At 48.2% G+C, this 17,079-nt stretch overlaps 3 protein-coding genes across 3 annotated transcripts; 1 reads left to right on the top strand and 2 right to left on the bottom strand.

Annotated features, from left to right (window-relative positions):
• The first annotated feature begins 545 nt into the window (after positions 1-545).
• LOC127315624 (BTB/POZ and MATH domain-containing protein 2) lies at positions 546-1,865 on the top strand. The gene has a single exon (XM_051346094.1). It carries the CDS (start codon positions 546-548, stop codon positions 1,863-1,865), a length of 1,320 nt encoding a protein of 439 aa, XP_051202054.1.
• Positions 1,866-6,250: 4,385 nt separating this feature from the next.
• On the bottom strand, positions 6,251-9,513 carry LOC127314413 (uncharacterized). Its single transcript, XM_051344874.2, has 5 exons — positions 9,153-9,513; positions 8,998-9,059; positions 7,323-7,413; positions 7,157-7,241; positions 6,251-7,071 (listed from the first exon to the last, which is right to left on the bottom strand). The coding sequence occupies exons 1-5, from the start codon at positions 9,341-9,343 to the stop codon at positions 6,400-6,402; spliced, it is 1,101 nt and encodes a 366-aa protein (XP_051200834.1). The 5' UTR covers positions 9,344-9,513; the 3' UTR covers positions 6,251-6,399.
• Positions 9,514-11,899: 2,386 nt separating this feature from the next.
• LOC127314414 (protein CHUP1, chloroplastic) lies at positions 11,900-16,666 on the bottom strand. The gene is made up of 9 exons (XM_051344875.2): positions 16,362-16,666; positions 16,152-16,237; positions 14,670-15,529; positions 13,618-14,577; positions 13,381-13,512; positions 13,103-13,284; positions 12,906-13,017; positions 12,572-12,715; positions 11,900-12,239 (listed from the first exon to the last, which is right to left on the bottom strand). Exons 3-9 carry the CDS (start codon positions 15,453-15,455, stop codon positions 12,156-12,158), a joined length of 2,400 nt encoding a protein of 799 aa, XP_051200835.1. The 5' UTR covers positions 15,456-15,529; positions 16,152-16,237; positions 16,362-16,666; the 3' UTR covers positions 11,900-12,155.
• Between the last annotated feature and the right edge of the window lie 413 nt (positions 16,667-17,079).

The raw sequence follows: 17,079 nt of genomic DNA, 5'->3' as shown, positions 1-17,079 counted from the left end.
CTCGTATCGAAAACCTGCAAATCATTTCACGAACCTGAACTCGTATCGAAAACCTGCAAATCATTTCACGAACCTGAACTCGTATCGAAAACCTGCAAATCATTTCACGAACCTGAACTCGTATCGAAAACCTGCAAATCATTTCACGAACTTATATGAACTTGGAGTCAAAAACCTTGTCCGTTTGAAAATCGTCTCACGAACTTAATATATGGTCATCGCTCAATGGTCGTTTCCTCTTTTAACTTGAGCCTCGTGATATATATGAGTTAACATCGACTTTGATAAATAACCCAGCTCAAAACACTTCTATATATGCATCACCACTAGGTACAGGCCACTCAAACAAAATGATTAGGTAAGAGCTCCGTTTAACCGGTGCAGTATTGGTCAAGAGCTCTTGCGATTTGCGTCAGTGAAAGCCCGAGCGAGACTCTCCTTGTATATAGCCGCGCCGCGCGCGCAGCTATGGCACCAAATAGCAGATTCACGTTCAAACCGCCGCGGCTCACGCAGAACTCGATCGATCGACGAGCAGGACGACAATGGCGGCACCGCAACCAAGAGTGGCACTGGCGAGGGACTCTTGCGCCCCGTCTGCAGCGGCGGTGAAGGCTTCGGCCTCGCCCACTGCCGCGGAGGCGCCGGCCAATGCTGCGCCGGTGGCCCCGCCGACCTCGTGTTTCCCCGCGATGGTTTCGCCGAGGCTGACGAGGTCGTCGTGCACGCCGGAGATGGAGGAGGGCAGGCACCTCTTCGACGTCAATCGTTACGGGTTGCTCAAGGACCTCGGCGTCGGCAAGTGCGTCAACTCTGGCACTTTCGACGTGGGCGGGTACGGCTGGTCGATCCGCTTCTACCCTGCCGGCTCCGAGGCCGTCCCCGCCGGCCAGCACCACGTCTCCGTCTACCTGGAGCTGATGACCCCAAACGCGGAGGTCCGGGCGTTGTTCGACCTGAAACTGATGGACCAATCCACCGGACGGTGGCACTCGCTGTTCGGCGACGGCGGGGACAGGCCGATGCGACACGCCCGGTTCAATACTACTTTTCAGACCAACACGCTCCCGCCGCACCATCCGCCGCGGTGCTGGGGCGTGCCGTCGTGGAAAGCAAGCAGCCTCGAGACGTCCGTGTACATCCACAACGGCGGCCTCACCATCAGGTGCGACCTCAGCGTGATAAAGCCGCCTCAAACGCCGGAGACCAAGCAGCTGCCACGGATCGAAGCGCCGCCTCCGGGGCCCGGCATGTCCAAGGATTTCAGCAAGCTCCTGGAGGACAAGGACGGGAAGGCCGTCACGGTGCGCGTCGGAGGAGAGGCCATCCGCGCGCACTGGGCGGTGCTCGCGGCGCGGTCCCCGGTGCTCAGAAAGAAGCTCCTCGACGCCGCCACCACCAGCAACGAGACCACGGCACCCTCGCCCTTTGAAATAACCTTGGACGACGACATGGAACCCGCTGTCTTCAAGTCCATGCTCCACTTCATGTACACCGACGAGCTGCCTCCCGACGCCCAGGGCCACGACGACGACGAGACGGCGGAGCTCGCGCGGCGGCTGTTCGTCGCCGCGGAAGGGTGCGGCATCGAGAGGCTCAAGCGGCTGTGCGAGAGCCTTCTGTACACCAACCTCAGCAAGCGGACGCTCAGGGCGACCATGGAGTTCGCGGAGCGCCACCGCTGCGACAGGCTCAGGGCGGCGTGCGTCCAGTTCCATGCGGCGCGTCACCCTCCTGGACCAGTCGTTTGCAACTATTTCAGCGGCATTAAGAGAGAGACAAGTGAGGGAGATTCGGAATGTTCCAACTGCAAGCGCCTCAAGAAAGCTCACCAGGGTGCCGGACATTCTTCAGAGGCTTGCTAGCTAGCTAGCTAGTGCCTCGATATAAATGAGCACAAAGTTGTTATTTTTCATCCTCATATAATTTGTTAAGTTATCATACGAGTACATCGTCGTATTAGTTCGATCCCCAGGCATATAGCATAGGAAAGAGGACACGCCTCTTCTAGTTGTTGTTTGCTGCGATATCTTAGACCGTGTGGACTATAAGATGGTTATCGAGAAAAGTATTCATATATACGACGCACTTCTGATTCAGTGTATAAATTCTTGACGTTTTTGCAGCAGTGGTATCCGCTGTAGACAGCGGGACAAAGAGCGGCTGGATAACATGATTCCAGACTTGCTTGAGGCGGTAGGCCATCTTTCATCTTCATCCAGTCGCTGAGCTACCTCTTATATCACCCTGCGTCGCTTTTGTTGTTTTAGTTTGGACATGTTTGTGATGTTGCTCCAATGAACTCTTGTTTTGCTTTATGACTTGATCACAATCTTTGTATAGTTGTGGTTGATTTATATTTATTTATGAATCGAAACGAAAGCCTGTTTCAAGATTGTATTAGTTGATTCCCCTTTTTCAGGGGCCGAGAAAGAGGCCCTGCGGATGCGACTGCTAGCAGGGGAGATACGGAATCTTGTAATTGCAAGTGCCTCAAGACATCTTGGATTGCTAGTGCCTCAAGAAAGATTAGCATAAGTTGTTCTTTTTCCTCCTTATATAATTTTTAAGTTTACATACTTGTATTAAGTTATCCCCCTTTTGAAAAATCCCCTTATTAGTTTTGCACACCATCATTAACGATGTGTACAAGTGTATCCGAGTAACACATAGCTCTTTTTTTTTGGAAAAGTCATAAAGGGCACTTTATGTTTATCTACACATAGCCCGGTTCTATCAATGTGCAAAATATCAAATTTTGGCATTTTTTCACAGCCAAGAATACAAGATATTTGAAATTGATAATTTACATGTTGACATAACACATCATTATCTACTGTTGAATTTTTTAAACTATGGATCCTCAAGTTTGAGATTCTAATGGACCCTCTTTGGAAACCCTAACACGACGCGAACCACAGCGCGACGCGGAAATAAAGTAAGGCATATAGGATAAGACTCGCAAAAAAATAATGTGCCGTGTCAGGAAAAATTGTTGGGCTCAAAAATCGAATAAAAATCGGATGCTTTGCAACTTTTAATTTTTGCGAATAGGACACTAGCATTAAAAGAAACAGCGAATAGTACAAAGCAGTTCAAGAAAAACAAAAATTACAACGAGATCCTTGAGAATACCACACCCACAAGCTTCTCGACATCACCGTCGAGATGGAGTTGAATCCAGGGAAACATTATTGCACGAGGCGGCGCCACCACCACCTGAGCGCCGCCCCTACAAACAAATACCCCAAAGACAGGGAGTGAAGAACCCAAAACTGGGAAACGGAGCCCTCCCGCCGACAAGAGCCGCGATCCTCCGCACCTCCATGGCCCGAAAGCCACAGAGGCGGCCAGATCGGAGGCAACCGCCAACGGGAGGCAGAGGAACCCTAATCACCTAAGGATCCCCTCATGAACGAAGGGGTGTGGACGTGGAACTAGGGTGCTTTGCAACTTAGCATATCGTATGTTTGAATCGATCCGGTGATTCTTGGGTACATTTCATTGATCCAGCCGTGAAACAAAACTTTTTCGGTTTGCTATGTCTCAATCAACTGAGATTTTCTTAAGTCAAAGTCATTTACAAAAATATGCTTTGAGTTGCACTGAAAGAAATGTGCAACTGAACCGAGTTGCGCTTTTCTTTAAACTGTAGTTGCACTTTTTCTAAGTTGACTGAGACTTAAGAAAATCTCAATCAGTGATGAAATGCAATGAACCAAGTAACTGTATTTGATGGTGGTTATGAACAGTTCAGGCCGAGCGTGTTGGTAGTATGAGCGTGTAACTACTCATCCTGGTGACGACACACAAAAAATCAACCCAACCCATGCATCCACCGATCGAAGCAGAGGCGGGGAACCGGCCAGCTGTCGTACGCATGAAAGTTTGTTGTAACAAATTCGGGATCGGAATCGGCACCGACTTTACCGATGCAGTAAAAAATGCAGCAAAGAAACATCAGACGCACTATAAAACCATCGCCGAGACTCGGAGAGGTCCACCACCATCACCCAAATCCAAACCAGATTTCCCTCGATCGTGCACTAGCCGTAGCAGCTGCTAACGGCCGGGCGCACGCACAACTGGAGCGATCCACGAGCGCAAGGCCGGCTATGGCGCCACCGCCACGGCCGCAATTGGCACCGCCGCCAGCCGCTTCGGCCCCGCCTTCCGCGGCCGCGCAAGCGCCGCCCAACGCTGCGCCGGCGACGACCCCACGGATCGATCCACGCGTTCACGCACAACTGGATCCATCCACGAGCGCAGCAAGGGCTATGGCGCCACCGCCACAACCGCGGTTGGCACCGCCGACAGCCGCTCCGGCCCCGCCTTCTCAAGCGCCGCCCAACGCTGCGCCGGCGATCCCACTGATCGACCCACGGGCGCACGCACAACTGGGTCGATCCACGGGCGCATGGACTACGGCGCCACCGCGATTGACACTGCCGTCGCCAGCCGCTTCCTCCCCGTCTTCCGCGGGGACCCCACGAGCCTCGCCGCGTTTCCCCGCGCCGGGTCGGCCGACGCTGACGACGTCGTCGTGCACGGCGGAGGTGGCGGAGGGCGGGCACGCCTTCCTCGTGCACAATTACACCCTGCTCATGTCCCGCGGCGTCGGGATGCCCGTGACGTCTGGCGCCTTCGACGTGGGCGGCCACAGCTGGGCGATCCTCTTCTACCCCGCCGGCTCCGACGCCTCCGCCGACGGCCAGCACCACGTCTCCGTCTACCTGGAGCTCCTCACGCCCGACGCCGTCGTCCCGGCCTGGTTCGACCTCGCGCTCATGGACCAGTCCTGCGGGCAGTGGCACTCGATCCTCGGCGGCGGCGGCGGGCTGCACGCCGTGTTCGACTCGACCAACTGGTTCTGGGGCGAGCCGTCCTGCCGCGGGAGCGACCTGGAGACGCCCCAGTACGTCAGGAACGGCAGCCTCGCCATCAGGTGCGACGTCCGCGTGGTTACGCCTCGCCCGTGGGTGCCCCAGCCGGTGACGCCGATGATCACGCAGCCGGTGATGCCGATGATCACGCAGGCGGCGCCACCGCCACCGCCGGTAACGCCGATGATCACGCAGGCGGTGCCACAGCCGCCGGGCCTGCCCGAGGATCTCGGCAGGCTCCTGGAGGACAAGCACGGGTGCGACGTCACGGTGCGCGTCAGAGGCGAGGCCTTCCCCGCGCACGGGGCGATCCTCGCGGCGCGGTCCCCGCTGCTCAGGAAGAAGCTCCTGGACGCCGCGGCCGCCACCGACAAGGCCAAGACCAAGACCAAGACTCGGCCGCCGCCGCCGCCGTCCGTTGAAATAACCTTGGACAACGACATGGAGCCCGCGGTGTTCAAGGCTCTGCTCCATTTCATCTACACCGACAACCTAGAGGTGCCTCCCGCTCCCGTCGCTGGCGACGACGGCGGCGAAGGGATGGCTGAGTTTCTGCGGCGGATGTTCCTCGCCGCGGACGGGTGCGGCGTCGAGGCGCTCAAGTGGCACTGCGAGAGCCTCCTGTGCGGCGTCCTCAGCAACCGGACGCTCAGCGCCACCATGGCGTTCGCCGACCGGCACCGCTGCGGCAGGCTCAGGGCGGCGTGCGCTGCGGCCGCGTGCCCCAGGAGAGGCCGTGAGGGTATGGGAGATTCTGAGGCTTGCAAGCGCCTCAAGAAAAATTAGCGCAAGTTCTTCTTTTCCCCCCTTCTAATTTGATGAAACTAGCATACTTTGCAGAAGGAATTCATTGGATTCTTGTTTCCTCTTTTGATTTGATCAAGCTAGCATGAGTTGTAGTGAGCTTCTTTGGATTCATTCGTTTTTCCTCTAAATTTGATTGATGAAGTTAGCAAAAGCGGGGAATTCTTCTTGTTTCCTCTTTTAATTGATTGATGAAAGTTAGCATAAGTCCACACGACTTGATCTGACTCCAATGGCCTCCGAATTAAAATGACCAACGGGTGTTTAACTCATGTGGATTTGTTGCCGATTGATTTTGGTTCTTGTGCTGGGTCACTGTTTGATGCGGTTGTTTTCCGCAGATATGTAGTTTTCTACCAGAGAGGTTTTTCATCATTAAGCTCAATAACATTTCACAGAGGCAAGCTTGCACGAAACATCGCTGAAATCTGAGATTTCAAGTGTAAATTTTCATCACAGAGGATGAATATATCATCATTAAAATTCGCCACATTATCTTCAGAAAACAAGTGTAAATTTTCAAAATGTTCTCGAGATTCAATTCATAATAGCTGTGGAGACAAAAAAAAAAAAAAAACTGCATTGATCTGATAGTTTTGACTTGCTTGCCATCACTAGATTACATTAGACAAGACAGCAAGGAAACACTAGATAGTAGTACAAGTTACATTCTGAAGTTACTAGACAGCAAGAATCCAGTCCAGATCCCAGATTATAGCTGAACGACCTGACTCAAAGAAGATAATTCATTGATCATAGACACCATATTCTCATCAACCTCCAGCCTATTCGTGAGCTTTGGAAAGGAATAAGAGGGTGCAGTCGCTACAGTTAATTCTTGGTTACTTGGCTTTTCGGATGCATCCATGCAGGAGGAAGCATTCTCCTTTTCAAACAGCTGTGCCATTATATCAAGGCAAGGCTTTAAATCATCCCCGCTCTGTGCTTTTGTCAACCTAGCAAGCAGCTCATTCGTTTTCGCGTTTCTCGCCATTTGCTGCTTTATGCTTAACTTCAGCAGCTTTCTATGGCCATCTATATTTTGGTCAGAGGAGTTGCCTTCCTCATAGGTACTGTGTTTCTCTTGCAATTCCTTCAGCTTCTGATCCAAGACAATGGCAATTCTCTCTTTAAAGCCATCAGCATTTGCACGATCAGATTTTAACCTCACCTTTGCCTCAGAAACCATTATTTCCATCCTTTCTTCTGAAGAAGTTGCTTCAGTTTCATGTTCACCAGCAGCATCTTCTGTGAGATAGAACGTTTCCTCCAGTAACCCAATGTTCTGTGTATACCTATCATATGCTTCATTTTCAGCATCGATGTCTCCTTGCATATGTTCCTTTAGCTTCATAAACCTCCACTTGTTTATGCTGGCAACATCCTAAAACATAAGTACTTCAAGTTTTTAACCACAGGAATATACAAAATTATTCAAAACAGTGGAACAGGGTAGAAAGGCAAAGAACCTTCTTGGCAAAGGACTTTCGTGTTCGGAGTGAGTTAAGAAAATGAAGGGGAAGCTTTTGTACAGAAGACAGCCTCGACGAAGAACTACAGCACATGACAAGCAAGCATTATAAATAATGACCTTTTGCATTATATGAATTTTGACTACCAGTTTATGAAGATTACCCAGTTACAGGTGAATTAGTTAATGGTTGGTCTGACGAGGGGGCAGGAGCTGGTGGTGTCTTTTCTGGCAATGTGTTGTTCGTTTTGAGAACTGTCATGAAAAATGGAGCAAGAAAGGATTAGTGCTATATTTATAAAACAAAGAGTTCAAAGACAAACCACTAAATTGTTTAATACAGACATCATACTGCACGGAAACAAAGTAAAAGAAACTACAAGTGAAGATAAATGGAGTTCAGAGGCAGATTTAAATAGTACCATAAGTAAATAGCACAGCCATAAGAAAATGTTCTAGCCCAACAACCCCTTAATCTGCCATGAAAAATAAAGGTGCGCGGTTGGATCCTAAATCCTAACTTCCCAAGACATAAAGCAAGCTCTCTCATATGCTTTGGTTGGCTAAACAATGCTTAAACTGTACATATATCCTGCCTCTCGGGAATAACTTTGCTTCAGAGGACTAGAAAACTTGCTGATGCACTTTCGGACAAAAATATTTTATCGCTGGAATGGGGAAAATAATGAAGTCTCCTTCTGCTATTAGCACCTTCTCTTCAACACACTTCACTCACAAACCGCAGGGCTCTTTTTGTTTCTCTTCACCGTCCTCTTCCTCCGCCCCTTATAAGATCAAGAAGGCCATGCTCCTGTTTCCATACACTATATGCTAAGGAAGGGTCAGATCAATCACCCTCTTCTTCTCATTGAAGTTAATTACTTCCTACAATCCTGATACCAAACACCTTTAACAGCAATCACAAGAGAGACCAAATATAAGTTCAGTTTTTAACAAAACTACTAGCCACTTGAAGTTGCCTACTGTCACCGAAGGTCAAATAGCAAAACGTCAGCCCGAATCATTGATTATGAGTCTAACGACTAGTCTAGACTAGTCGCTCGACTAGTCTATGAGTCTTAACTTGACTGTCGACTAGCTTGTTCGACTCGACTAGTTTGTAGAGTCGAGCGGTCGAGCAACTAGTCATGGACTAATCTAGATTAGTCTTAGTATCTGAGTCGATTGACTCAATTTTGGCATGAATAAGTGAGGCTCTCAGCCCGCGAGATGGAAAGTTAGAACACTGGCTATTTCCAGGCTAGATTGGCGGCGGCCACAAGCATTGCGACGCCCTCCCCCCGCTGGTTTTGCTCCTATCTGGTTGCCATATATGTACTAGCTACTGCTGAAGTACACGTCGACTAGTCCAGCAGTAGTCTAGATAGACTAGTCACGACTAGTCTATGAGTCGGTACCCTGACGACTCGACTCGACTTGTCGACTCGTAATCCTTGGCCCGAATGAGATGACTTGGATAAAATTGATTATCTAGCATACCTAAGATTGAGCAAGCTCCTACCGTCTACAGAACCAAACAAATCCAGAACTATAGAACCGCTAAACTAGTGAGGTTGAACGGTGAAGAGGCTAGCCACTCCAGATAACATATAGCTCATCTCGGCTAAGGAAGCAACAAAACCCTAATTATAACCAGTGACGGGAAGGGCTAAAACCAAGAGTAGGGGGCAACAGGAAAATCATGTCAGGCAAACAATGGGCTGGTGCCGATACTTGGATAGCAGCTTCGCAAACTGCTCCCGAATAGCTAACAAAAACTGCAATTCATTGTAGACGGCAAAGATCTATTGCATCTCGCGGCAGTAGTATTAGGCATACCGTGAATATGACAAGGGTTCTGGGCTTTGTAGCAGCAGCTCTTGCAACACTGGAAGGGGCACCTGAAAGGCCAATCAACGCATAAATTTCATGAACCTGACAAGGACACAGAACTCCAAGATCAGAGAAGCTCGACAAATCCTGTCCCTTCTTACCGGGAGCGGGCGACGTTGCCGCACTGGATGCACTTGGGCTTGTTCAGCCCGCGGAGGTTGGGCTTGGGCATGTCGAAGCCGGGGCCGGAGGGCGGCTTCTGCGGCGTCCCATTGCCGTTGGCGACCGCCGGGGCAGGAGCGGAGGAGTCGCTCGCCGCCTTGCCGCTGGAGGCGGGAGACGACGCAGCCATCGAGCTTTGGGACGTGCGGCGGGAAATCACGGGTGGGCGGTGGAAGGCGGATTCTCCGGCGAGGCCTCGCCGGCGGCCGCCGGTGGAGAAGAAGAGGCGGGGAGAGGAGAGTTGGGACCGGGCTCAATTTGCGGCTAGGGCTTGGACCGATTGGGGATTTTGCTAATGTTGCGAAACGGCCTTTCTACTTTAATGAGATTGCAGACAGGTCCTCATGTTCAAATGTGTGCCAAAGTATCGGACGTGTATGAAAATCTGTGGTGACAACAGGTATTCTTTTTAATTAAAAAAATACAAAAAAAATCCTAGCATATGCATGAATGTCCAAACAAATACAGACGTATACTGAGAAGATACGGTTGCTTCCACCAACATGTGCACAAAGCCAATGTGTCGGTGTCCACCGACTCTTAAACAAGTTCACCGGATCTAATAAGGGATCAAAGACAGAACCATCTACGTACTACCTATTGGAACCAGAGTCGGTACCATTTAACGGAAGCACAGCGAGGAGGAACCTCATCATCCTCGCCAAGACAATCTAACCTACAAATAAGTAAGACCTTCTCCCGGTCCGGGGTAGACCGATAAGCACACCGATGGGGTGGCATGTTTCTGGACCGCCTCCAAGGATGCGCCCAGCGGCTAGGTTTTGTGGAGGAGTGGAGAAAAGGATGGAGCTTGGCAACATATGTTATTTAATTAAAAGTACTCTCTCCGATCCTAAATAAGTGTCCGACTGTCAATGCAATTACGTTTTTAATTAAATCCTTCCAAAAGTTAGCATTGATGGTTTGTCTCAGAACGGACCATGCACGAAGAATGTCTCTCACCTCAATTATGGTTAGCTAACTTTTTTTCACTCGCTCTAACAAGAACATAATGGAGTGCGGGTTAAGGAACTGGTAAATGTGAGGTTTTTTTTGCAAAATAGTTCATCTGGTAGTTTTCCGAATTGGAAGGGGTATAAAAGAAGCTATAAAATTTAGTTGACGATAGAACCCTTGCAAATTAATAAGAGTTCATGTTGGTACCCACCTCTCTTTTTAGAGAGTGGAAGCTTCACTATGCCATTCTTTATAGATCCGCCAAAACAAGTTCAATAAGGAAGAAGACATGTCATGACAGACGGCTAAACACAAAATAAGTTATCGCCGAGTCCATTTTAACCACTATGTATGAAGCTAAGAAGCTTTCAAGACTGCTTACATGTTAAAAGCTAATACTACCCCTGTTTCGCAATGTAAGACGTATAAGTTTTCTCTATAATCAAACGAGGCAAAGTTTGATCAAATCTATAGAAAAATATATTGAAAACTATCATACTATATAAATCTAATGTGAAAATGCATGTCATGATGTATCTAGGGTATCTAATGACATGATCAGGTGTGATAGATATTGATAGTTTTTTCTAAAAACTTGGTCAAAGTTTAAATCGTTTTACTTTGCAAAAAAGTGTATGCCTTATTCAAAGGAACGGAGGTAGCATGAAACAATGAGGCGTAGTCATGTAGACAAGACTAGTATTCAACAGTGTAGCTCCGTCGGCGGGGAATACGGGAATATGACTTCCATAGTCATCGTCATCAGATTTTGACCTTATAGCGTCGCGCAAAAGTAATCAAGCTGAGAGGAACCCATGCCCGACGTGGAACCTACAAACCCCTATCATCACCAACTTTTCTTTAGATCAATAGGGCCCATAAGGGCTGATTTGGCAGCAAGGTTTTTCTGGTGTTTCGCGGGTATTATACCCAGGGTTTTGATAAAAACAGTTGGCTCACCATACTCCCCCCCCCCCCCCCCCCCTCCCTCCAATCCCCTTTCTCATAGACCCCGTACAACTAAAGCAGATAGTTTGGGACACATGCCATTTAGGAGGGGCGAGTCTAGTCATCAGTATTGAGCGTTGCGAGATGCAAGCAAAACACATAGCGCTTTGGGTGTATAAACAAGATGTCAATTGGCTAAGCGCAATTTTCTCTCGTCCTTTATAACATCTCAAAGACAGCGTGTCATTTATGTATTAGTGAGATCTAAGAAGTTTTCGAAAGAATCGATTTCTGCCTATTTTGAATTGATGACATGTTCAAAACAGGTCAACACCCACAGATTCCTAGCAATGTGATTGATTTCAACAAATAAAATGGCGGTGTCATCAACATATATTGCAAACTGATGACCCGGTGGGTATATTAAATTGAGGGCCACCGGCCACATTATCTTCACTGACCACCGTAAGATCCTCGCATCACCTCATATTGGTATCACCACGGCCCACGTCCACGCATCCAGATGAGAGATGCCGACGAGGACCGAGGAAGGACAATCCCCGCCGCCGTAGGAGGAAGGGAAGCGGCCCCGATGGCGATGAGGTGAGAAGAGGCGGCAACAGCAACTCCTCTTCGGGGAAACCCTAGTTGCCCCTGGACGCACGCAGGCGACCCAGGGAGCGAGCGTTCTGCTGCTGCTTCCAAGAAGGCTGGGTTGAAAACAATGTGGTGTTTCTCTTCTTCGAAAACCTTGCATCGCGTCATTGTAGACTATATGAGCTTCCAGTAGACAAGTTAACAAATTGACAGTCACCAATGCCGACTAGGAGCATATCCACATATAGCTTCCACATGTTCCATCAATGTTTCTACCAAATTCCTACGCCTACGCACACCAAAGCTGGTTTCTTCAGGCTAGCACACGCAAATACATACAGACCAATGGCCAATCCTTCAAATTATCCGTCATGCTTACTGAGAGGGTAAGCCACAATTTTCCCAGACAAAATCAGATCACACTACATTCGATTGCCTCCCTACTGGGTACTGTTCCTGACGTGAACGAGATTCCTCAGCTCCTCAAATGCATCCATGGTCTCGGTGTCGAACCCTCCGGCAAACTGAGAAGGAAAAAAATGAACTGCCAATTTAGAAGGCGCAGCTTATGGTTTTAATACTTGAATAAAACATACAGATTCTACATAAGGGTTCCCCAGAAATAGCCCAGAATAACCAGGGGTTCTTGATTATATATGTATAGCATGGAAATGAAAGATAAAATTGAAATCATACAGATGTGATAGTTAGGATAGGTGAAAACACAGTTTTTATAAGAGTAACTGGTAGTCTAATCAGCATTGATTTGATACAGGCAGAAGACTTAGTTCCTTATTTTCTTGTTCTACAGTTACTGCCACAGCCTTAAAAAAAAGTTACTGCCACATTGTATTACCTGATGAACTCTGAAGGCAAATCTCACAGCCTGAAGCAGCATATACTCCAGAGCTAGATCCTTGTTCAGAGGTCCCATATACTGAAGTTCCATTGCAACTCTTTTCATGTACATGTTTGCTAATTTGACAGAAGCAAATTTTATCTGCAGTGACGAAGGGAAATGGGTTACTGAAATTGTATAAGCAAATATTACTGCAGAGGTCTTTACAGGCTGCTATTAGACTCCAAAGTATGTTTTCAGGTACCGATAGGAACATAGGATAGTAATGTACCACTAGTTACTTAAAACCTGCAGGGCAGCAGTCCAATACTGAAAATTATACATCATTTACCTTGCTAATAAGATTGTTGTCAAGCATCCAGTCAGTAGGAATGTTGAACTCCTTGCACTGCCTCATCATTGCATCCCTTGTCCTCAGAACACTGTAAACACCTCGCTCCGTCCTGAATTAGGAATGCCAATCAAAATTTCAGTACCCAATTTGATTCTACTGATAAAAAAAAAAAATCTATAGTAAAATGGCCATACTTTTCAGACACTGTTATCATCTTCTTAAGTGCAATGTCACAGGGAAGGCGTGGATCGTCTTTGTAGTTCGAAACTTCTGATTCCAATTTTTTGAGGTCTTGATAGCCAAAAGCTGCCTCTCTTAGAGTGTCTGCCTTCCTCTCGGGCCAATCAAAATGCTTCAGGACTGCTCTCTCATCCACCTTCAAGTAATGCAATTAAATGGGAAATATTAACTTCAGTGACTGCTCCAACTGAAAAGATTGCTCACATAATGGTAATAATAGAAATATGCGTACCAGGAAACCGAGTTCATCGTCGAGCCATTTCACAAATGCAACCACATCTTCTATATCTTTGTAAGCTGCATCAGTCACCTCCTTGATCAACGATTTCACAAATTCACCTTGAGTCTCAACATCCGCCTTGATCTGAAAATGGAACGAAGAATCAATGCACATGGTAAGTGTAGGAACGAGCTACTTATTGTTATCTACACATTGTGTCATTTGGTCAAATCTGGTTACTCTACTTACAGCCTGCAAATGTGAAGAACGGTTCTCAATTTCACCAATCATGCTACTCCGCACATTTGCAGAGTTAGCTGTTTCGCAGATTGCACCCCCAGAAGTATCTTTCTTTGAGTCCCTTCTCATAAGTGAATGGTAAAGCTCTGCAACTTGGGGTGCCCTCTTCATGACCCCAGTACTCCTTGTGGAAAACTTCGGTGGAGGAGGAGGCGGAGGAGGCCGGGGTGGATTTACAGTCGGTCCATTTGATGGGCCAGAAGAATGTGGCAGGGACACTGAAGGTCTTGGAGGAGGGTTTGGAATGCGCAGGGTGCGCTTTTCGACATCCAAGCATTGAGACTTGCATATTTCTGGTTTGCCAAGAATAAATCTTGGACTATCAGATTGAGCAAAATCATATTTGTCCATTAGAAGATCACTCTTCTCCCTGCTTGTCTGATCCTTATTACAAGAGGCTACTTCATCTGCGGCCTCTGGAAGGCAGATAAAGGTATCAGATTGCCTCCTCTTCACAATGTTCAAGTCCTGTGTACATCCCTTTAATCCACCAAGTGAGTGCCTACGTGTTGGGCTTCGCGCTTCAGTGGCTTCAATCCATGCTCTATCAAGAAGTGATTCCTTTTTAGTTGTTTGACAATTCTTATCATTCTGAGACCATTGCTTGATACGTTCAGCAATGCTTAGTCTTTTATCATCAGAACTTTTGTCAGCATTTGGATCATCGCCATCACAATGGTCATCATTACAAGCCATGCCATCATTATAACCAATATCAGAGATTGCTCTAGGTGCTTGATCTGAGCTACAGAGCTCATGACGTAAACATGAATTGATCCACCGAAGATAAGCAAGCTCCTCAACCTCAGTTAGCCGACTCATCTGTAGGCCCTCAACTTGCTTGCTCAAGTTCGCATTTGTGTGTCGCAACAACGAAGCCTCTGCTTGAGCCTTTGCAACTATCTCGCTCTGGTGAAAATAAGAAGGGTTCAAAGATGATTAGTTGAAATAAAACTAGTAATTTCTTTCCATTACAAATGGTGGAGTTCATGAAATGGTACCTCTGCATTTTTTTCAAGGACAGCCAATTTGGACTCTGCTGAAGAGAGCTTGATTGCAAGACTTCGTTTCTGAAACTGAAGCTCTTTGTTTAAGCGTCGCAGCTCAACAACTTCGAACTCCAAGTTCCCTGAACAAGATGCATTGTCCCGACCTGTAACAGATGCCCTAGTGCCATGCCCATCCAATCTTACAGTTTCCTCGTGCTGCTCCACCATAGAAGATAGAGCTGATAACTGCTCAGAAAGACTTGTTTTCTCAGCTTCAAATGATGTTTTAAGCCGTGCAAGCCTGTCAATCTCATTCTTCCTAGAGTCAAGCTCCTTCTCGAGTTCTGAAACCCTTGGATTTTCTTTGCATTGCCGCAACTCCGATTGCAATGCTGATTCTCTTTCCTTCGATTCACGTAGTTGTTCCCTGAGATGGTCCAGCTCAAAGAAGAGATCATGAGATGCCGGGGACCTAATACCGTGGCAATCAAAGACATGGGGATGAACTTGAGAACCAGCAGGTGAGCAAGGAAAATCTCCTATCAGAGATCTCTTAACCCTAGAATGGTATTGGATCTGTTGGTTGCTCTGGTTGACATTCTCCACGCTTGCAAGAGGCGGTTTCTTGCTTGCAATGGCTGACGCCTTCTTGGTTTTCTTGTCGGCTGTGAACCCCTTGACGATTTGGGACCCCCATGATGACCCAAATTTGGGCTTGAGAGGATTCTGGTTGCTTTTGGAGTCAACCCTGGATCTGCACGGTTTCGATTGGTTGTCGAACATGATATCCTCCTTCATCTTCAGTCAAGATTCCAGGACTCTGAACACCAACCATGCAACGGCGGCGGAACTTCAGTTCAATGCTACAGTGCCTGCAGATAGAAGAGGGTGGAAACGTGAGTAATTTCCCAGGGAACCACTGTCACCACAACAATAGTAATATAAAAATAAAGAAACCAGTAACAAACTATCAATGCTGAAGAAGTGAAGGACCATGTATAATTGTCTTTCTGACTTGCCCATGAAGATTAAATAAGCAAACAATTGAACTCAATATCTGGTCAAATGTATGCTTGTCGCCAAGACTCTAGGCAGGACCATAAAGAAAGACTTAATCTTGACAATGTGCTTTCTAGTTGCTCCCAGGAATACCTTTTTATTAAGTGGTCTGGGCTCTGAAGGATTAACATTTATTGCAATCAAAATAGCAGTGTATCTCCCCATCTCCATTCGCAGCAGTAATTAGATTTTACACGAAGCAAATTGCAAACAAAGATTGTAAAGGCCTGGGCAATCGAGCAGGGAATGGTCTGAGGTGTGTTCCGCACAACCAGAAGCACCGGATTCCTAATCCTTTTCTGCCCGGCACAGCACCAAGAACGGCATGGCAGAATCGAACCTTCGATTCAGCCTAAGAGATCGAGCGTACCAGTATGTACTAGTGCTACATCTACCTGCTGCTGCTTGAGATGCGTGATTCTTAGAGGATCTTACCTCCTCCCATCCGGCTGCGGGAATGTAGCAGACCAGGGCGCAAAAACGCCGGAGATTCTTGCAGCCCCTTCAGAGTTCAGATGCACCTGGAAACAAGAAAGAGGAGACGAATCTGAGCTCGAGCAAGCCCCCTCGGAATCCCCACCCGAAACCAGCAACCGAGAATCTGCCCCCACACCAATCTGAATCTCCGAGCTTGATGATACCTACCTCGCGCCTCGAAGCTGGGCCGAACCCGCAACCCTCTCGCCTCACTCGAAGCCGAGGTGAGCAGCTACTGAGCAAAGAACGGGCCGGTGGGGAGAAGAGGAGAGGGAGTGGGGGCTGGACGCGACAAGGCCAGGGCAGCTTCGGATGCTCCTCGCCTCGTTCCTTCCTGCGTCCTCCTCCTCCGCCCCACGCGCGCTGGATTTTTCTATGGAGCTCCTCGCCGGATTCCGAGGCGAGCTCGCGGAGGGTTCGAGGAGGCAGAGCAGAGAGCAGAGCGTGTCCGTGTGTGCGGTGCGCGTGGTGGGTTTTGAAATTTGAAATGGGAAGGAGACAAGGGTAGGCTGTAGTAGTAGCCGTAGCGGGTAGGGTAGGGGGACAGAGGAGACAGGCCGACGCAGGTTGACTGACGGGCGGGCCACCACCTCTGGGATGGTCATCCGCTTTTCGTTCTGACTTTTGCTTGGCTCACGTGTCTCTGCAGCTGCGTGTCCGCGTGCTGGGTGCGTCGTCGTGCCAAGAATTCAAATGCATTGAAACTGATTTTTTTTTGTAGAAGAATAAAGAGTAAATACATCGGGCCTACCTAAACTCGGCAGCTTTGTCCGAGTCCATCACCGTGCTTAGAAATACGCATTATACGGTATATGAAGGGGCGAGCCTAGCTAGCGACCGACCGCCGCATCCGAAGCGAGCGGTCGAATTCCGACAAGGCTGCGTT

Source organism: Lolium perenne, chromosome 7 (assembly GCF_019359855.2).
Source record: "Lolium perenne isolate Kyuss_39 chromosome 7, Kyuss_2.0, whole genome shotgun sequence".
Classification (NCBI taxonomy): domain Eukaryota; kingdom Viridiplantae; phylum Streptophyta; class Magnoliopsida; order Poales; family Poaceae; genus Lolium; species Lolium perenne.
The sequence above is the reverse complement of the archived record's forward strand: the minus strand, read 5'-3'. Positions and strand labels throughout refer to the sequence as shown.